We start from the raw sequence: 21,119 nt of genomic DNA, 5'->3' as shown, positions 1-21,119 counted from the left end.
GTGGTGATGTGTTTGGTGTGAGCACTGGATCAACTCCAGCCGGTTTTGACAGTCCTGGATGCCACCCTGTATTTCCTGAGACCCTATTCAGAAGGCAAGGCTAGTCAGAAATGTAGGGGCTATGGATAGGAACTATAGTTGGGCGACGAGGGTTGGGCACTCGTTGTTCTGAGGCTTTACTGATATATGAAGAACCAATCCATCAAGACAGGGATGGTATTTGGTTTATGATCAAGCCCAGATCACCCTTTCTAGAGCTGTGGAACTGGATCATGTCCAGTGCCATTCAGAGACATCAGCATTTCTTAGATATAAATCATATTCAATTACCTAGGTACACACAAAAAGGATGAACGACTTCTAGTCCATGGTATCGTTGAAGGTGAAACAGATCACGTGACTGGATGAGTAATAAGGTTAGGTAAGGAACTACCTAAGCCAAGGTCCTGGCGGTTACCATTTTCTCGCGACGCAGCAATGCGATGCGACGCGACACGATCAACCTGTAATCCCACCAGCCGACACCTACCGAACCCCAACACAAGACTTTGTTTTTCTCGGTAAAATGCAGCCTCAGTATCGCGCTTATGCGCAGCAGGTTCCGCAACGCTCGCCTCATGCGACAAATCAGCGACGTGGTGGAATTGGTACGTTTAAAACCCATCCCCCATCCTTTGCGCAACCCAACCACGTTTATCAATCATCTACTAACATGGACGCCTTCTCAGGGCCCATGATGTCCTCTGGACCTCACCCTTCGGTTCCCCTCACCCAGGCACAGATTGCTCAGCAACAACAGGTTCAGGCTCACGCCAGTGAGCTAGCTAAGCGACGTAGTCGAAAGCCTACAGATAAAAACATTCCCGATGGAGTTGAGGACAGCATTGTTGATCCAGACGGTGTTCAGCGGTACAAAGAACTGCGAGATGTCGAACGTCGAATTGATGCTACTATCACACGAAAGCGTCTGGACATTGTCGACTATACCAGCCGTGGATCCAAGGTATGTTCGACAACAATAAGTTTATTGGGAGGAACCAACTAATTCATGGTTCAGAGATACAAAACATTGCGAATTTGGATCAACAACACGGTCGAGGATCAAATCTGGCAGAGCAATGGACTGAACTCTGATTCGTTTGACTTTACCCCTAGCATGGAGGCGTCGTACCGAGTCAAGATTGAAGGTCGTCTACTCGACGATCAAGACGAGGAGACAGAACAGCCCAAGAAACAGGTGTCAACCACAGAAGAAGAAAAGGAGACAGACGATTCAGCACAGAAGTCCAAAGCACAAGAGAAACCCCGATTCTCGCACTTCTTCAAGTCTTTGACAGTCGATTTCGACCGATCTCGGTTCCGAACAGGCGCCGAACAGACAGTGGAATGGAAGAAGCCAGATGCTCCGGTCCGAAACCAACCAGCTACCAATCTTCCAGCAGCCGCTGATTTCGATGAACTCACCTTCAAGAGAAATGGAGACGAAAACCAAAACATCACCATCAATTTGTTCCGTCAGGAGACACCCGAGAGATACCAACTGACCCCTGAGCTTGCCGAAGTGGTTGATATGAAAGATGCTACCCATCAAGAGGCTGTCATGGCTCTCTGGGAGTACATCAAGTTACTTGGACTACAGGAAGATGAGGAGAAGCGCAATTTCCGGTGCAATGAGCCTCTCAAGAAGGTTGGTTTATGCATATACCTCTGCTGATATTGACTTGGCTCTGACGATTACCATAGGTTGTAAGGCAGGGCGACATCGGACACATCCCTTTGCTCAACGAGTATGTCCAGCAACACCTGCGACCTCTGGAGCCAATTCGCTTGCCATACACCATTCGAGTTGACCAGGAGTTTCACAAGGATCCCCAGCCTACGATCTATGACATCCAGGTTCCTGTGGACGATCCTCTACGTGATACTCTCTTGCCTATGCTCAGCAACCCTCAGTACATTGCAATGCTCAAGGAAGTGACGGGGCTTGACGACCAGCTCGCCAAGGTGGTTCAAGCGATCGCCGTGTCGAAGGCCAAGCATTCCTTCTTCCAGTCTCTTGGCAAGGATCCTACCAACTTCATCAAGAACTGGCTAAGTTCTCAGAAAAGAGACCTCGAGGTCATTATGGGAGAAGCGCCCAGAGGAGGTGGAGAGCATGCATCGGGTGACGAGTGGCGCCGTGGTGGAAAAGATAGCGTCTGGGCTACTCAAAATGCGCGAGAGAGTGTAAACGTCTTGCTCTCAAAGCAGCAACGATAAGCATCCACCTGAAAGCTGCAACACGCCAGGACGGCACTTGTTGACAAACAAATTGGAGTTATAGAGTTTGTGTCATATTTAATTGGCCACATTCGGGGAGCAAGGGGGCGTTGGGAGCGTCTTTTTGTATAATAATATCATGAACCAAGATCGGCGAAACGACATGCATAGCCTGGTTGCAATCAATGCTACCGCTAGGAGCACTCAACACACGTACTGTAGGGACAAAAAAAAGAAGACAAAACTGCAAATCATGCTATGCCATCGTGATGAATAGATAACTGTGCTCCTTGGCCTCATGAATCGCTGTCGGTTGCAAGAAAAGCATTGAAAACGCCGCACGAGTGCAAAATGGTATAGTGAGAACATGTTTGTCCAGAGTAAGTAGGCGACGCAGCATGAATACGTTTACCGCTGAGGAGCAACGGGAACTGAGGGCATGCCGCGGATTTGCTTGATTAAAAATTCTCTCTCATCGATGAACTGCTCATCATCTGTCCGATCCTCGAGGAAGTGAGAGAGGAAAGTGAGAAGCTTATCGCGATTCATGAGGAGAATCTTCTGGACGGCAATTGACTTGTGTGGGTTTGCAACAAAGACCTTGAATACGTGGAAGCCCTCGTACTGAACCATTTTCCTATCATCGCGTAACAGGTTCATGCATATCTTGAGATGCTCCCCGCGATCAACATAGGCAGTCATGACGTTATAGTTGGAGCGATCAAGCAAGATCTCACCGAGAAGCTTTATGGACTGGCGCTTGGTCACATAACTGTTGGATTGCACCAAGATGTTGTTGTACTTGTCGAAGAAGAGTTCAAAGTTTGCGTTCAAGTATCTTGGTACAAGGTCCTTGTGGCGTGTTAGGAGTTCCTACAGTATGTATCAGTAGAAGAAAGTAATTCAGGTACCGTGACCCAATCTCACTCGAAAAGTGGTGAAAGCATCTGCTGCCACCTCGAAGGAGCTCTTATCAACCCAATCGAAGAATCTCCAGAACACGCCCCTACCACTTTGGGGTCGATCACGGTCAATGGCATTCAGACCCTTGGAACTCGAGCCTGGCTCGTCTCCGTCGTCGTAAAGAATGATTGCCGCAGCGGCCTCATTCTTGAGTAGCTCTCGTAGGACTGAACCTGCTGGCGTAGCGCTCTCCTTGTGATCATACCCTCGACATAGCTCAACTAGAACCTGGGGTCGATTGCAGACAACGTATGATAGTGCGAGAGGGTCGCTTTTGGGGGCGGCGGTGGCGGGGCGGAAACGGAAGACGTAGGAGAATATGACTTGTGTATCTTTACGTGACTCGAATGGAAGACGAAAGAGATTGACGGCGAGGAGGTGGAGGAGATCTTCGTCGATGAGGCCAGTCACAAGCTGTAAGATCTGTTCTGGAGAGGTATCGGCCTCTTGCAAGATGTCTTAGCCATACAGTCAGGGGTTCGTGGGGAAAGGCGAAGCAGCGTACCGGGAGTTCCCTGCAGGATAGTCTTCATCTGGCTCAAGACTCGGGCAAGCTCTTCGGCCTTTCAGAGTCAGTGTTAGTGTTTGACCTTGAATCGAGGTGAGGTGATATGATTGCTACCTTGGAAGGGCCCTGTGGCCCCTCGAGCTTCAAGACATGCTCGCGGGCCTGCTTGGGGAGATCGGCTACTGTGCGTGTACGGGCTCTTCCAAACAGGAACGACATGGTTCGAGATTATAATGCGATTGTGGAAGAAGGAATACAAAGGTATCACAGCGACACAAGAACCTATCACGGTTCAGAGTGTTGTTTGTGTAAAGTGAGTTAGTTGCTGGTAATGGTATGGTATGCACCTGACGGTCTTGCGACGTCAGGTTTGTTATCGATAGGTAGTGTTTTGGTTTCAGAACCGAATAGCGGCGAGTAAGTTAGTAGCTAAGCTCCCTTGAGAACCTAACACAGGGGCTATTCACCTCAATTACAATGGATCCAAGCGGAAGGATGAGATGCAGACGCCGGCAACATGTATGCTAAGGTCATACCAGAGTGGGTTGATGTTAGAAAAACCAAGCAAGAATATAATAAACAAACACTTCATCAAGCTCGACCCTATTTGCTTTGCTTTGTCTGGCGGGCAGCAACCACGCACGCACCAACAAGCCCTGGTCGTTTTAGTGCTGGAGCGCTGTAAACTTGGCTTTTGAGAGACACGAATCTCAGTCAATGATGAGACCCGACCTATGATTAGTGCCATTGCTGAAGAGAGAAATTGGTTGCAATGCATCAAATCTTACAGATACTTTGTAAACTGGTCTAGAAATTACCAAGATCCATATGCATTGGTACCATTTGAGGCCATAGGTACATCCATTATCTGCCGGTGTCGGCGGTCTTATGTCATCTCTTGATGGGTTAGTAGGTAAGTGTTATGCTAGTCGACTAGAATCGCTTAAAGACAATCTTTAAATCTCAGGTAGTTAGGGTGTTTGAGGTACTTTATATGTAAATTAATCCTAGTTTGAACTATTAGCATTCGTTGTTTACGCTTATAAGCAATTATGGACAGAGAGTGTTGTGATTATGATGGGTATCGAACCCGACCTTTCAACCCCTCCATGGAACTAAGAAGGTACCTTAACCTGCCTATAGGTACCTTACCTAGACGCGGGGCACAAATTGGACCCCACCTCCGGTTCCGTTGCTCTTGCTTGACTCACCCACCATCGCGAGCGGGTGAGTGAGCTGCCTTTTTTCTTAAACTTGCCCCTCCATCAACGGTTTGTCGCAGATACCTAAGGTAGTGACACTTTCAAGGCATCGCCGGTGAGTCAAACATTTCTTCTTGTCCATTCCCCAAGCTACCTACTCGAACACGACTACGCCACTTCTATGATCCCTCATATCACCTCGTTCAAAACTTTGTCCACTAACCCCTCCTCCTACAGGTGAACCACCACAATCATGTCGATCGACTTCCCGAAAGAAGAGGAGACCATCATCCAAAGATGGCGGGAAATCGATGCCTTCCTGCGACAAGTTGAACTGTCCGAAGGACGCCCTCGATATACCTTCTATGATGGTCCTCCTTTTGCGACCGGTCTGCCTCACTACGGCCATCTTTTGGCTTCCACCATCAAGGATGTTATCCCTCGTTACTGGTCCATGAAGGGCTACCACGTCGAGCGACGTTTTGGCTGGGACACACACGGTCTGCCCATTGAGCATGAGATTGACAAGAAGCTGGGAATTTCTGGAAAGGCTGCCGTCATGGAACTCGGTATCGCCAAGTACAACGAGGAGTGTCGATCCATTGTCATGCGATATGCCGGCGAATGGCGACACACCATTGAGCGTTTGGGACGTTGGATTGATTTCGACAACGATTACAAGGTAAAGAATCATACACTCTATCTACACCCCCAGCCAGATAGCTAACCGCGCTCCTTCAGACTATGGACCCCAAGTTCATGGAGTCTGAATGGTGGGTTTTCAAGCAACTGTTCGACAAGGACCAGGTCTACCAAGGACACCGAGTTATGCCCTACTCTACTGTTCTCACCACCGCCCTGAGCAATTTCGAGGCCAACCAGAACTACCAAGATGTCACTGATCCTGCAGTTGTCGTCACATTTCCCCTTGTCGACGATCCTGAAGTCAACCTACTTGCCTGGACCACCACCCCTTGGACATTGCCATCGCATCTTGGTCTTGCAGCTCACCCTGACTTCGAGTATGTCAAGATTCTGGATGAGAAGACAGGAAAGACCTTTATCCTTCTCGAGAAGCTCCTTGGTACCTTATACAAGGATCCCAAGAAGGCTAAATTCAAGAAGCTCGGAACAGTTCTCGGCAAGGATATGCTGGGATGGAAATACACCCCCCCCTTCGATTACTTTTACGAGGACTTCAAGGACATTGCCTTCAAGGTTTTGAACGCAACCTACGTTACAGATGACAGTGGTGTGGGTATCGTCCACCAGGCACCGGCTTTCGGTGAAGACGATTACAATGTTGCCGCAGCTGCAGGTATCATTACCGAGAAGCGACCACCCCCTGACCCCGTCAACGACACCGGTCATTTCACTGACCGAGTCTCCGATTTCAAGGGCCTGCATGTGAAGGAGGCTGATAAGCACATCATCAAGCACCTCAAGAACGCCGGCCGCATCGCCAATGAGTCTCAGCTCAAGCACTCGTACCCCATGTGCCCTCGCTCCGATACTCCCCTTATCTACAGGGCCGTTCCATCTTGGTTCATCCGCATCCCAAACATCGTCCCCGACATGCTAAAGAACATTGAAGGTTCCCACTGGGTTCCATCATTTGTCAAGGAGAAGCGATTCGCCAGCTGGATTGCCAACGCTCGTGATTGGAACGTGAGCCGAAACCGATACTGGGGTACCCCCATCCCTCTTTGGGTGAGTGATGATCTGGAGGAGAGAGTGTGCGTTGGAAGTGTTCAAGAGCTTCGTGAACTAAGTGGATATGACGGTGATCTGTCTGATCTTCACCGCGACAAAGTTGATCATATCACTATTCCCAGCAAGATGGGCAAGGGTCAACTGAAGCGTATCGAGGAAGTGTTTGACTGCTGGTTCGAGTCCGGAAGCATGCCTTATGCCAGCCAACACTACCCCTTCGAGAACGTTGATAAGTTCAATCAGTCGTTTCCCGGGGACTTCATCGCTGAAGGTCTGGATCAAACCCGTGGATGGTTCTACACGCTGACAGTGCTGGGAACTCACCTATTTGGCAAGTCGCCGTTCCAGAACTGTGTTGTCAACGGTATTGTGCTTGCGGAGGATGGAAAGAAGATGTCGAAACGTCTCAAAAACTATCCCGACCCTTCTATCGTCATGTCCAAATACGGCTCTGATGCTCTTCGACTCTACCTCATCAACTCACCTGTCGTGCGAGCCGAGCCCCTCCGCTTCAAGGAGTCTGGCGTCAAGGAGGTCGTCCAGAAGGTCCTTTTGCCGCTATGGAACAGCTACAAGTTCTTCGAGGGCCAAGTTGCTCTGCTTAAGAAGGCAGAAGGCGTGGACTTCGTCTGGGATCCTAAGTTGGAGTCAAGCAATACCAATGTCATGGACCGCTGGGTTCTGGCAGTTTGCCAAAGCCTTCTTCAGTTCGTGAACAAGGAGATGGCCTCATACCGTTTGTACACTGTCGTACCCAGGCTCCTTGGTCTCATTGACAGCACAACAAACTGGTACATTCGATTCAACCGAAAGCGACTCAAGGGAGAGAATGGTCTCGACGATACCCTCCATGCCCTGAATACCCTTTTTGAGGTGCTGTTCACTTTGTGCCGTGGACTGGCACCTTTCACCCCTTTCCTTACTGACAACATCTACCTCAAGCTTCTACCTCATATTCCTAAGGAGCTCCAAAGCGAGGATCCCCGAAGTGTGCACTTCCTGCCATTCCCCGATGTCCGCGAAGAGCTGTTTGATGAGGAGGTGGAGCGACGTGTTGGTCGCATGCAGCGTGTCATTGAACTTGCTCGTGTATCGCGTGAACGCCGTACCATTGGTCTCAAGCAGCCTCTCAAGACACTGGTGGTCATTCACTCTGATCCTCAATATCTTGAGGATGTCAAGTCCCTTGAGAAGTATATCAGCGAGGAGTTGAATGTACGAGACCTCGTGCTCTCGAGCGACGAAGCCAAGTACAACGTTCAATACAGCGTCACTGCCGACTGGCCTGTTCTCGGAAAGAAGCTCAAGAAGGACATGGCCCGCGTAAAGAAGGGACTGCCTCTCCTTACCAGCGAGCAGGTCCAAGGATACGTCCGTGACAAGGAGATCTTTGTTGACGGGATTCGTCTGGAAGAGGGCGATCTTGTTGTACGCAGAGGTATTAAGGAGGATGAGTCTTCCAAGAACTTGGAGATCAACACTGATAGCGATGTGCTCACCATCCTGGACACTGAGATTCACCCTGAGCTGGCAGCTGAGGGTCTAGGACGTGAGATCATCAACCGTGTACAGAGGCTTCGAAAGAAGGCGGGTCTCGTGCCAACGGACGACATCAAGATGGAGTACCGTGTCATTGCAGACCCTGAAGATATTGGCTTGTCTGGTGCTTTCAAGTCCCAGAATCCAGTGTTTGAGAAGATCCTGCGCCGACCACTAGAAGAGACTGGAGCAGAACCACAGACTGAGGGACTTATCGCAGAGGAGGAGCAAGAGGTCCAACAGGCAACATTTTTGTTGAGATTACTCAAGCTGTAAATCTTTGGGCAATAAAATTGAAGTTTATGTAGGAGATTAAGTATTAAACAAAAAGTTCGATCAAAGTGTATTATTTGTGGCTATATGAGTGCATCATGTTTTCTTAGATGCAGCCTTCAGTGACAGTGTCAGACTTGTCGCCGTTAAAAGCGAATAAATAGGATGACATACTAAATAACAATCTTTGAGCCTCATAAACTCTTTGGCACACTTATCCCTGTGGACAGCGTTATAGTCGGCAACGATACACTTGCCATATGCCGTTGCCTACCGAATTTTTAGTGATTTGGTGCATGTATGACAAGAGAATTCAGACCTCGACAGAGCATTGTGAGACTGCTTTAGCAAACTTCTGAATGGGACGAGCTCTTTGCTGGTTCATGGTGACTTTGTGAGAGATGGAGATAGATGATTGAAGACAATGAATGACTGGCCAGTACCTACCTGTAGGTACTGAAAACACTACCTAAGTATTGCTCATACAGTGTCGATGGATCATCGAATAACACAGTACGGCTATCAAGCCCCATGAGGCGTGTTTGCACCAGCCACCCACTTTACACGTCCGAGCTAGGTAGGTAGCTAACGTTAGCTGTTGGCCGTTGACATCGCGACCGCGCAAATTCGCGTGCGTTTTCTATCCGGTTGGAAATCAGGTTGCGCTTTGTCTGGATACGACCCCCTCGTCGAATTACGGCAGTGCAATTCGAGAGGCGCCGCTGGCATCATCTTTGTTGATTCCTATTCTTGCATTCTTATAACCCGATTTACTGAAGCGCAATACTCGAAGTCAACTGAAGTTTGACTGTTCGCAACTCTGTATTTGTGCAACTCACTTACTAAATAAATAAACAAACAGACAGCAGAACAGCTGCTCGCGCTTCATTAGAAACACACCGACTTCTTGACTATGGGTCAATGACGGATGTGGGCAGCTCGCCAATAATTAATTATATGTCCATGCCCTCCGAAATCTCGCGCCAGGGCTTAAATGCGACTTCACCAGCAGCATCGATGTCACCGGCTGCGCAGAGAGCGGTCTCACCGTCTGATGATGGCCGCTCGAGCAATGCCAGTCGGGCACCCTCTAGCCAAGACCCATACTACTCCAACGAAGGTCCGTATTATTATTGCGATGCTGTTTCGATCCGATCTGATACTGACCGATGCGCCTAGACATCGCTGCGCTGCACGCGGTAGTCGTCGCCGCTCAGGAATTGCTCGACTCAGCGCCCGAGCCGAAACCCCTCCCTGCTGCTGCGCTCTTCAAGGCGTACGACGTCGTGCTCCCGACCTATGGAATTGACCCCGATTCAGATCACCACTTGTCGACTTTCGTCTTCCGCGTTGGCGGTGAGCGAGGCGACGGCAACTTGCTCGACAAGTTCCAAGCTATCCTCAGTCGAATGGGCATCGTCCTAGAGTTTGGTGATAATACTACTGCGTCGCCGCGAACCTCAACCTCTACATCTCCCGCAGTATCTTCATCGAGTCGCCAGGGCCATTCCATCTCGCGCCAGCAACTAACTCCACAAAAAGGCCTACAAAACGGCCATGCCACGACTGGACCGACAGTCCCACAATCACCAGCTTCAGCTTCACCGTCACCATCAGTCTCTCCACCAGAACTGCACCCTCACCCCCAGGATGAATTGGAATTTTCCGAGACCGACGGTGAGGAGGAGGAGGAGGAGGAGGAGGAGGAGGAGGGTGCATATGAGGAAATGCGAAAGGCAGTTGTCTCTTCAGCCATGAGCCGCTGGCGCTCTCTGGTTGCGAGTCGTCGAGCACAGCCTGCACAGCGGATTCCTTCTTTTCCGAGCATTCCCGAAGAAGCTTCAGCAGATGTAAGGAACTTTGAAGCCCAACCTTTTGGAGATCGACCACCAGTGACCGGGCATCAAACAGCGACGTCTCCACACGTCAATGGACTCGAGCCGCACACTCAAACTTCGCTCAAGGACCCAACAGATATACACACAAGGCCAGTTTCCGCTCAGTCATTTATGCATCGACCCCTTTCTGTTCTAAGTAATGCTATACGATCTACGACTTCTCTAATACAAGGGAATACGCCGCAAGAGGAGCACTTTGACGAGCCATCGCGTCACGATGATGATGATGATGAATTACCTCACAGCCCAGTTGAGGAGCCCCCACATCAACTCCAAGAGCCCGAAGAACCTGAAGCAGAATCCTCTCAACATACACAAATCCAAAATCCACCAGAAGTCCATTCTCCAACCACAGCGGCTCGATCTAACACTGTAACTAAACACGAAGGCACAATCGTTCATCATCCTGTAACTCAAGAGTACACTAGAAACACAATACCTCAACACGAACAACCCGCTGAAGAAGGCCCTTTGACACCCGAGCAGCAGGTTAGTTCGGAAAGAGAACAGAGCAAGCTCATCAAACAGGCCGCCAGGGCTCGTGAGATCTACCTCGCAAGCAAGGTTTTCAACCATTGGGCTGATCGCACTGCACGCCGTCTCGAACGAGACGCCGTTGCAAGACGGCATATGATACGATTTCGCTATTTCCGATCATGGAGCCAAGCCCCTGCACTCCGTGAACCTACCACCGATCATATGAGGGCAGCTGTGGTTATGAAGAAGTGGCAGCGGATTGTCGCCCAAGAGAAAAGTCTACAGGCCACTGCAATAGAAGCTGCTCGGGCTTACGAGCAGGGTAGAACCCAGCGAGTCCTCGATATGTGGTCTTGTCACCGACTCAAACACCTCGGCCGTCAGATGACAGCCTCGCGTAATAGGACACGAGCCATGTCAAAGTGGCTGTCACAGGCTTCTCACGACAAGGCGCTCTCTAAAGCAATACAGACACAGGCGACTTTGCGACTCCAAGTGGATGCCATTCACAAATGGCAGGGCATGGTAGAAACTGAAAGCCAACTATATAACACTGCCAGGAGAATTGGAGATATCCAGCACTCCTTTACATATCTTCGAGAATGGTGGGACCAAGCTGAGGTCAGTCGAAGGGCGGTCGGGTACCGCCAGCGATTGATGACTGAGAAGGCAAGCCTTGCTTTCGATGAGTGGAACTTGAGGGCAAGAGCCCAGGCATTCCAGTGGAGGCGCGAGTATCTTCAGGTGACGCGAGTGTTCGACCGATGGTTCCAATGTACCGAACAGGATGCGGACATGGGCCGAAGAGCAGAAGAGTATTATGAGGAGCAAGCAAAGTCCAATGTTGTCAAGACTTTCAGGCAATTTAAGCGTGATTCGTCACACATGTCACGTTTAGGAGATCGAGCTCAACTCTATCTCGGAGCTACTAAATTGTTACAAGTCTTTGATCGAGCGATCAAGAGCCGTAGGGACCAAGACAAGCAGCAGGTCAAGAGGTATCTGATGGCTAGGTATACGCAAGTCTCTTCTGCTAGAAAGAAACGCAATTTCTTTGCTGCTATCGATCGATGGAGGGTATTGGCGATGGAGGATCGGGCACGGAGCGACTTGATACAAGAGTTGCGAACCCACAAAGATACCCAAAAGGCTATCCTAATTGCTGATGCATGGAAACGTCAAGCGGACGTTGACCAAAGGCGCATGCAAGATGCCAAACTGCAACATGCAGAGGGATGGTTAGAAGCTTGGAAAGTGTACACCGTCGACCTTGAGCAGCGGGATACAGACGCCTGGCAGCTTTGGGCAGCCGACAAACAACGGCAATCCCTCAAGTCCTGGTCAATCGCATCGTTACAACAAAGTGGACAGGGTCACACAGCAATCGAAGTTCAAAGGAAGCACGAACGCGAAAGGCGTAACCGCGTACTGCAATATTGGCGTCAACGGGGTGATAGAATTCGATCCATGGCTCCTGAAACTCGCGCACAGCCACAATCTGTGCCGGCTGCATGGCCACGTGGAAGTTGGCGAGCATTGTCTGGGAGGCGGTCACTGGCCAGCCGCAATGATAGGGGCTTTGATTACTCCAGTACACCGCTCGAGACACCGACTAGATGGACTGGGCAGCCATTCTCCATGTCGACTATGATGCCACCAGGATCCATGGCCCCACTTCGAGAGGCGGACGAGAATGATGAAGCGTTTTCGCTACCTGCCGATGAAGATGATGAGCTACCAGCCTCGCCATCTTTGAGGCCTGCATCGCGAGGACCTGGCCAGTTCTCAGGTCTGCCATCAACGACACCGATGGCACCGGTCCCATCGCATTTAGAGCGCGATACCCAGGCTCGTGACCCCGAGTTCGACCAGGACCTGGCAAGCACAGCAGGGCCTGGCCGGCCTGGACCCTCACGGCGGCCAGTAGCTGCGAGATCATTTGGGGTGAGGCCTCCAAATGGGCGCACGATTGGACTTTTGCCTTCCTCGCCGGAGCCAAACTCCCCAGCCATCATCAGCAGATCCTTAGGCGCGCGACCATCTGCCACGCGATTTGGACTCCCACGACAGACCACTACTACTAAGTTTACGCCAGCCACAAGATCTGTGCGTATTCAATCACCGAGAACACTATCGGCTACACCACAATCTCGGCCACCAGGATTGCCAAGAGGGGATCAGCTGCGTGGCCGTATGAGTACAAACCAATAACCCTGTCGATCAGGATGGCTATTAGTATATACATCAGGGAGAAACATGTGTGAAGCTGGCTTTGGCGGTTTGCAAAAGTTGGATTGGCTATGGATGATCTGGATGTGTTTCTCTGACGTTGGATGACTTGTTTGATAAAAGGATACCCCTTTCTGTTAGCGTTATTGTTATATGTGAATGCATGGTGACGATCCGTCGAAGGCGTTGGATAGGCAATAGTTCATGAAACTTGCTGATCTTGAAACAAATTCATTACTTAGCACGAACTTGCTCAAGTAGGTAGACGTGAATATCGTGTCTATGCATATAGATTTGGGTGTCTTTTCGTTGTTAGCAGTGTAGATGGTCAAATGTGCCGTGTTGTGGACGTCGAGCCATGATGGGCTAAGCCATTACATGAATGTTAATATACGCTAAAGTTCTAATTATATGATATGGACGAGGAACAACATCAACACTATTCCAACGACCAAATTGTATTTAGCTTCTAACTTCTGTGTAATTGAGGATGTCTAGGGTGGCATGGCATTTATCGTCATGGGTTTGTGCATGAGCCGGATGTGTGTGTGGGGGGGGGGTCATGTCACCTCTAATCACGCTGTAGTCTACTCCGTTTATTGCATTGATTGACTCTGGCGACTTAGCTCACCAAAGCTTCAGCCGTCAAATCTCAAGCTCGTCTCCCTTTGCGCCTCGAAAAAGGGGAAGTAGCGCCATCACAATTCCTTGGAGATGCGCGCAAACTGTTCTCCTTAATAGCATGAAGGCCGTCTTGCCGGGCAACCCACGCTCGAGGCTCCAAGGGCTTGCCTCGGGTTACTGGGACTCGCGACACATTAATGTAAATACCAAGCTCTACTCCTGAGCTCTTAACCCAGCTGATGAACTGATGCTGCATAGGTATACATCACAGGCAGCGCCTTTGCAATCTTGGAAGGATCCCATGGGATTCTTCAGACGGTTTACGATGAAGGCGAACAACCGCTAGAAGCTATCGCATTCGACGAAGCAACAGGCAAGATCGCTACTTGCACATTGACCCAAGTCCGTGTGTACAAGCCATTCGGGTCGCGCGAAGACACTTTGAAGGTTCCAATTCCCGATTTCATGATAAATGCCTAGGAAACTCAGCTCACGACTCTACTAGTGGGCGCTCGAATCGACCTTGGAGATTCCCTATCCGAACCCCGACGACGTGCCGTGTACATTGTCCTGGGGCAGCTCCGCAGAGCTGTTGTTGGGTACGCAATACCTGTCCCTGTTCGACACCAAGACCGAACCGAGGTGTCTCTGGCAAAAGAAGCTGCCGAGCATCGCCAAATATGCCTTACTGTCGTACGATTCGAGATACATCGCCACGTCCAGCCATCATGACCACTTGATCAAGGTCTGGAGGAGACTCAACTTTGGTGCCGACGAAGTCCGATTCGATCTCACATACCTCCGACACCCGAATATCATAACCTCTGTGAGATGGCGCAGACCGTTCCATGTCGAGCAGGCCTCCGACAATGTTCTATACACTACATGTCTCGATAAATGCATACGAGTTTGGACACCTACTGACACACCCGACGGGAAGCATTGGCAGCTATGGGGACAAGTGGATCTTTGTGCGCCATCGCAAGAGAACCCAGAGGGCTTGGACATGCGCTTCGCTCTGGTTCTTGACGGGCGAGACTTCACAGCCTCTGTAGAACAAGCTGTCCAGGCGCGAATGTCTGACGACTCAACCACCGACGACCCCGTTGCCCTTGATCACCTAGTAGCAGTCGCGACTAAGAATCCAGAAATATGTATAGCTCTTGATGGGAAGGGCATCATGTCGGCATGGGCGCTCGAGAATGTTGGCAGCAGTACCGCGAATTCACCAACCTTATTTAAGGTGGCTCAAGTCAAGGATGTCCACTTTGAGCTTCTCAGCAACTTCCTTCCGGCTAAAGACACGCCTCACACAGAGATACAAACGTATTGCGACAAGGAGAGTGGCAAGGTTCACTTTATGTTGCATGCATTCGACGGAAGAATAGGCGTGTTTACTGGAAGCGTTGCTGATCTCTTTGACCCCATGACCAATGATCGACGCCTCGCCCTTCAAACAATTTGGTCTGGACATTCGACTTCGATTACCAAGATCGTCCGAAATTTCAGTGGGCGAGCGGTGGTCTCTCGAACCAGAGACGGTGAAAGTATCGTGTGGAAGCATATGTTGAGCCCACGGGACAACTCGGGCCTGACCTTGACACGAGGGAGCGTTATCCCCGAGAAGGGCCACATACATCGCATATGTGTGCTGAGAAAGGGGCGTTTTGTGGTATTCCTCCGCCATGACACATTCTCGCTCTGGGATTGTAGGACAAATCGAGCTACTGCCCTCTCCCAATGTGACTACGAGGTGTTAGGGAAGCCACTGTGCCTCATCATTCTGCCTCGATCAGATGTCAAGAACTATACCGTTGCTCATATTGCGACGATAACGTCGGAAGGACACGGTATCGTGTGGGAGGTTCAACTGCCTCGCTACTTTGATGACCCAAAGACAACAGCCGGAGCCAATGTTGAGGAACTGTGTCGCTTTGAAATTAAGGACATAAAGAGTCTGGCCTATGTGTTGCCAGTTGATCCTGCCGGTTCGCAGCCCATCGTCTCGGGCTTTCTCGATATATTCGCTCGCGATGTTGCCATTTCTTATACACACACGGGCCGTGTGGACTTTTGGACTGCGCGGGTTGACCCCGAACAGCGAAGCGTTGGATGGCTATCGACGTGTACCACGGAGACGGGAGTTTCTGAGCCAGCACTGGTCAGTGGCAGTACGTTGAAGAAAGCTGCCCTCGTGAATTCGTCGAGATCGCAATTGACTATTTGGGACATTGGCGGTGCTCGTCTCGAATATGAGAATAACTTTCAAGAACACCAGGTGATTCAAGATCTTGACTGGACATCAACACCCGATGGCCAGTCTATTCTCGCCGTTGGTTTCCCTTACCGAATCATCCTCCTCTCTCAGATGCGATTTGATTATCTCAACAAGGGCCCAGCCTGGGCACAAATTCGCGAGATCAGCATTCGAGAGCTCACACCGCATCCAATTGGTGACTCAACCTGGCTGGGCGACGGCCACCTGGTTATTGGTGCTGGCAACCAGATGTTTGTGCAGGACAGGCACGTTGGAATCTCCGAGTCTATGAAGACTGATCTGCGTCTTCCTCTGCGAAAAGATGGCAAACTAGACTTATTTCAGGTTGTTCAAAGATTCAACGGCCCCTTACCAGTCTTCCATCCCCAGTTTCTCATGCAATGCATCCTTTCAGGGAAGGCGACCCTTGTTAGGCGCATTTTGGTGGCTTTGCATAAGACTCTGAAATACCACATTGACGGCGAAATGCTGGATGACTACCTGGGAATGGATTTGAGCGAATTCTATATGCCCGAGGTAAGTGACAATTCCATCATGCCGAGGACACAACACGTCGTGCTAATCCAATTGTTCAGCAAAGTCATACTTTAGCTGTTGACAAGTCTTCTGGGGCCTATCTGAATGGAAGCAACACGGATGAGACGGATGACGAGGATATATTCACGGAGCAGACCGCAGTCTCGATCAACGAGAAGCTCGTCAAGATCGATATCATCCAACTCTCAGGACACGAACAGATTCAGCTCGCTGACATTATTGAATGCGTTGCCCTTGTTGAGAGACATCGGCGATCGATGGACGAGAATGGTGCTCGATTCATGCTGCTGTTCCGTCAACATGCCCTCCGTAAAGGACGAACCAACGAGATGCACCTCTCATGGCGTGAAATCAACTGGGCTTTCCACTCTAACAGCCAAGATATTCTGGTTGACTTCGTATCGCGGCAAAACCATGGCAGTATGCTTTGGGAACATGCTCGTGAAAGTGGCCTGTTCATGTGGCTCACTGATCCTACTGCATTGGTAATCACTACTCCGATCTGACGAACTTGTTACGGTAGCTAACACCTCCCAGAAAGCTCAGTTCGAGCTGATCGCCAGAAACGAGTACACAAAGAACGAGGTCAAAAACCCGGTTGACTGCAGCCTTTACTACCTCGCGCTCCGGAAGAAGACGGTCCTCCAAGGTCTGTGGAGAATGGCAAACTGGAACAAGGAGCAGGCAGCCACTCAACGCCTGCTGGCAAACAATTTTGAAGACCCTAAATGGAGATCGGCAGCACTCAAGAATGCCTATGCCTTGCTTAGTAGGCGGCGATTCGGTAAGATATCCTTTGGGTAGCGGCCTTCTCGTACAAAAGCTGATTGTGAACAGAGTATGCTGCGGCATTCTTCCTTCTTGCGGACCACCTCCACGACGCTGTTCAGGTTTGTCTGAATCAGCTGAAAGACATGCAATTAGCGATCACAATATCGCGTGTCTATGAAGGCGATGACGGCCCTGTCCTGTGCCGTCTTCTTCAAGACACAGTGCTCCCACTCGCAGCGCAGGAGGGTAACCGCTGGCTGGCTGCATGGGCCTTCTGGATGCTCGGCCGTAAAGATGTGGCCGTACGGGCACTTATTGTGCGTTGTGATCTGTCAAGTTCTGGATACGGGCTGAATCGCTGACGTGTTGATAGACACCGGTGTATACTCTCTTGGAAACACCTTGTTCACCTGACATCAAGTCTCGACTGTTTTTGACTGACGACCCGGCATTGGTTGTCCTTTACTCACATCTACGTCACCAGACTCTGCAAACTTTGAGAGGAGCATCTAAGATTACACCGAAAGTTGAGTGGGAGTTTGTGTTGCACAGCGCCAAGCTATATGACAGAATGGGATGCGATCTTTTGGGATTGGATATAGGTGAGTGCAAGACTACAATACAGGTACCAAGCACATGTTCACTGACTGTGAAATAGTACGTAATTGGGAGTTCCAACAGTCACCTGGAGCAACTGGCCTTGGTGGAGAGGTCAACCCTCTGAAGCTGCTTCGCCGGAGAAGCTCTTTGGTGGTTGCCGACTTGCCTTCGCCAACTCTTAAATTCGACTCTCATCGGGAGAACAAGAAGACGGTCAAACCGCCACCCACGACATTTGAAGAGCCAGATGCTGGCTCCCTGCTCGACAGTTTTGGCTTCTGATGGGGTTATTGAGTTGCAGTGTTGAAGAGGGGGCGATGTGTGTGTATTTGCTCAGTGCCTAGCGAGCTTCATGTAAGTACGCTGAAGCTCATGGCGTGTGGCTTTTTCATGGCGAGGCAGGGGAGTCAAGGCTGGGAAAAGTTGATTCGCAGGGCTATACTGCAAACACGATAGCAAGTATGGATGGCTAGTTAATACTCCAGTGGCAATAAAAGTGTCCTTACTTGGAAGACACCTGTTTATTAAGTACCTGCTCAACTGTAGGTAAGGTGTCTTATTATGAGGTCGATGCGATAGTATCTTAAGGTAGGTGCGTAAATCAACCAACAAGTTGATAGCGGAAAGTCTCCCCGAAAATCGGAATGTGGGGGCTGGTTCGCTTGGTAATACAGTTAGCTAAGGTAGGTGCCTACCTAGTACCTGTCTCATCTCACTCAGCCTCACAACCATCCCCCAAACAAACGCGTCTCTGAATCTAAACATCGTCATCCATTAGCTGCTCACAGCCAAGAAAGAAATGACGACACGTGTGATTCCAGGGCGAAGTTTCACGCTGCGAGGCGTTGTAGCTGGCCTCGCAGTTGGCACCATCATCTGCTTCTCCAATATGTACTTTGGCTTGCAGACAGGATGGGTTTCCATCATGTCAATGCCTGCGAGTCTCATGGGCTTTGGAATTTTTAGGCTCCTTGCACCGCATCTAAGGTTTCCATTTTCTCCTGTTGAGAACGTATTGCTCCAGAGCGTAGCTTGTGGCATGGCTATCATGCCACTGGGATGCGGCTTTGTTGGTGTTGTATGCCATCTTGACTCATATTATACCAAGAGATTGTTCTGACTGCGAGGCAGATCCCGGCACTGAACTACCTTTTGGCTCAGGATGAGCAAGGCCCGATCAATCTGAGTACCTGGCAGCTCATCATCTGGTCTCTGGGACTCTGCTACTTTGGCGTCGTCTTTGCTGTTCCCCTGTAAGCCATTGTATGATCCATATCTTTCTGCTTCAATCTTGCTGATACCCACCAGACGCAAGCAAGTCATCATTCGAGAGCGCCTCAAATTTCCCAGTGGGTTCAGTACAGCCGTGCTGATTTCAGTATTACACGGACAAGGCCGCCAATCGACTAAGGACGAGCTTGACGCTGCTGCTAAAGGCGGCTTTGCAAGTCTCGTTCCTCGTGACGAGCCTCTTCAACCAGACGCCATTGGCCGGGCTGCTGCGGACCAGGAGCATCAACAGAATGCCGGGCATGACGTGTCGGACAAAGGAGACTGGAGAGCCAATATTAAACTGCTACTTTTGTGTTTTGGCGGCTCTGGGCTTTATACTCTGGCGACATATTTTTTCCCCATACTGCGCAATTTGCCAATCTTTGGTTCTGCCGCAGCTCACACATGGCTCTGGACATTCAACCCCAGCTTTGCTTATATCGGCCAGGGAATCATAATGGGGACCGAAACGACGCTGCATATGCTTCTTGGCGCTGTAGTTGGCTGGGGAATCCTCAGCCCTCTGGCCAAATCTCGGGGTTGGGCGCCTGGAGATGTTGATGATTGGGAGCATGGTAGCAAGGGATGGATCATTTGGGTCTCGTTGGCTATTATGCTGGCGGATGCAATCGTCAGCCTTGCTTACGTTGGCCTCCGCGGAATCTTTACCAGCCAACAGGTTACTGGGATTATGTCTTCCTTACGTCAGAGAGTACAGGAACATGGCGTCTCTGGCTTGTGGAAGAACCTGAGCCATGGCTATTCACCACTCTTGAGTAACGAGACTGAGGCTGCTCAGAGCCGCTATGGAGCTGGTGAATATGCCCCAGTCCGTGATGACGATGAGGAGGATGCTCCTCCCCACCAGCGCATTGGGCCCTGTATGGTAACGATCGGCCTTCTTGCTTCAATAGCTCTGTGCGTCCTCACTATTCATTTTGTCTTTGGTGACCTTGTACCACTCTATGCCACCACCATTGCTGTTCTCATGGCTCTGGTGTTAAGTATCATGGGAGTTAGGGCGCTCGGTGAGACGGATCTGAACCCCGTATCTGGCATTAGCAAACTCGCGCAGCTGTTCTTTGCCTTTATCATCCCTCAGACTCACAAGTCCAGTGTCTTGATCAACCTGATCGCTGGTGCTGTGGTAAGTAATCCCTATACCTACAAATCCAGGCGAACGTTCTAACCCGCCACAGTCTGAAGCTGGTGCTTTGCAAGCTGGCGATCTCATGCAGGACCTGAAAACTGGGCACTTACTGGGAGCAGCTCCGAAAGCCCAATTCTGGGGTCAAGTCATTGGAGCAAGCGTCGGTGCTGTTCTGAGTGCATTCATCTACCGTGTCTACACGAGGTGGGTAACCTATCACTTCGCCATCTCACACTTGAAAGAGGACCTGGCTGACACAGCTGAAATGCAGCGTATATACCATTCCTGGTGATCTCTTCCAGGTACCAACCGCCTACGTCTGGATATTCACTGCAAGGCTTGTCACAGGTTCTGGGCTACCATATCGTGTCAAGGAATGGGCCATTGGAGCTGCGGTTCTATTCGCAGTTGCTACTATCGCCAGAACGCTCGCTATCGGTAAGAGATGGCGACCTCTGATTCCTGGTGGCATTGCTGTCGCCGTTGGTAAGTTGACTATATGTGACCCCGAGAGAGATACTATCGCTGACACCTGATAAGGCATGTATAACGTCCCGTCTTTCACGCTGGCTCGAACCGTTGGCGGTCTGTTTGCATGGTACTGGACTCATATCGCGCGACGGACGCAGACCCCTCTAATCATCCTTGCTTCGGTACGTGTCTTGTCCATTCCATGTCGCACCATCCTGACCCCTTTAGGGATTCATTCTTGGCGAGGGTTTCCTGAGCATTGTAAACCTCTTGCTGCAGGGCCTGAATGTTCCTCATCTGTGACTGCATCGCGTACCATATTCGATTCGTGGAGGCACCATCTTCTCAGACTTTG

The 21,119-nt window shown here is 50.3% G+C and overlaps 7 protein-coding genes across 7 annotated transcripts; 5 read left to right on the top strand and 2 right to left on the bottom strand.

The window, feature by feature from the left end:
- Positions 1 to 565: 565 nt before the first annotated feature.
- On the top strand, positions 566 to 2,259 carry FPRO_10904 (uncharacterized protein; the record flags this gene model as incomplete). Its single annotated transcript, XM_031231918.1, has 4 exons — positions 566 to 647; positions 729 to 1,003; positions 1,058 to 1,687; positions 1,744 to 2,259. 4 exons carry the CDS (start codon positions 566 to 568, stop codon positions 2,257 to 2,259), a joined length of 1,503 nt encoding a protein of 500 aa, XP_031081907.1.
- A 408-nt stretch (positions 2,260 to 2,667) lies between these two features.
- Positions 2,668 to 3,949, bottom strand: FPRO_10903 (putative hymA gene; the record flags this gene model as incomplete). The annotated part of the gene is made up of 4 exons (XM_031231917.1): positions 2,668 to 3,132; positions 3,187 to 3,668; positions 3,728 to 3,785; positions 3,845 to 3,949. 4 exons carry the CDS (start codon positions 3,947 to 3,949, stop codon positions 2,668 to 2,670), a joined length of 1,110 nt encoding a protein of 369 aa, XP_031081906.1.
- A 1,236-nt stretch (positions 3,950 to 5,185) lies between these two features.
- On the top strand, positions 5,186 to 8,460 carry FPRO_10902 (putative isoleucine--tRNA ligase; the record flags this gene model as incomplete). The annotated part of the gene is made up of 2 exons (XM_031231915.1): positions 5,186 to 5,614; positions 5,674 to 8,460. The coding sequence occupies 2 exons, from the start codon at positions 5,186 to 5,188 to the stop codon at positions 8,458 to 8,460; spliced, it is 3,216 nt and encodes a 1,071-aa protein (XP_031081905.1).
- Positions 8,461 to 8,553: 93 nt separating this feature from the next.
- On the bottom strand, positions 8,554 to 8,842 carry FPRO_10901 (uncharacterized protein; the record flags this gene model as incomplete). Its single annotated transcript, XM_031231914.1, has 2 exons — positions 8,554 to 8,727; positions 8,777 to 8,842. 2 exons carry the CDS (start codon positions 8,840 to 8,842, stop codon positions 8,554 to 8,556), a joined length of 240 nt encoding a protein of 79 aa, XP_031081904.1.
- Positions 8,843 to 9,420: 578 nt separating this feature from the next.
- On the top strand, positions 9,421 to 13,043 carry FPRO_10900 (uncharacterized protein; the record flags this gene model as incomplete). Its single annotated transcript, XM_031231913.1, has 2 exons — positions 9,421 to 9,577; positions 9,637 to 13,043. 2 exons carry the CDS (start codon positions 9,421 to 9,423, stop codon positions 13,041 to 13,043), a joined length of 3,564 nt encoding a protein of 1,187 aa, XP_031081903.1.
- A 760-nt stretch (positions 13,044 to 13,803) lies between these two features.
- On the top strand, positions 13,804 to 18,153 carry FPRO_10899 (uncharacterized protein; the record flags this gene model as incomplete). Its single annotated transcript, XM_031231912.1, has 8 exons — positions 13,804 to 13,884; positions 13,944 to 14,132; positions 14,191 to 16,479; positions 16,539 to 16,985; positions 17,038 to 17,284; positions 17,338 to 17,588; positions 17,645 to 17,873; positions 17,930 to 18,153. The coding sequence occupies 8 exons, from the start codon at positions 13,804 to 13,806 to the stop codon at positions 18,151 to 18,153; spliced, it is 3,957 nt and encodes a 1,318-aa protein (XP_031081902.1).
- Positions 18,154 to 18,670: 517 nt separating this feature from the next.
- On the top strand, positions 18,671 to 21,067 carry FPRO_10898 (related to permeases-unknown function; the record flags this gene model as incomplete). The annotated part of the gene is made up of 7 exons (XM_031231911.1): positions 18,671 to 18,949; positions 19,003 to 19,124; positions 19,180 to 20,290; positions 20,343 to 20,497; positions 20,565 to 20,779; positions 20,834 to 20,946; positions 20,993 to 21,067. The coding sequence occupies 7 exons, from the start codon at positions 18,671 to 18,673 to the stop codon at positions 21,065 to 21,067; spliced, it is 2,070 nt and encodes a 689-aa protein (XP_031081901.1).
- Positions 21,068 to 21,119: the final 52 nt, after the last annotated feature.

Source organism: Fusarium proliferatum (assembly GCF_900067095.1).
Source record: "Fusarium proliferatum ET1 genome assembly, contig: FPRO_scaffold005, whole genome shotgun sequence".
NCBI lineage: Eukaryota > Fungi > Ascomycota > Sordariomycetes > Hypocreales > Nectriaceae > Fusarium > Fusarium proliferatum.
This window is presented reverse-complemented; position numbering and strand designations above follow the sequence as displayed.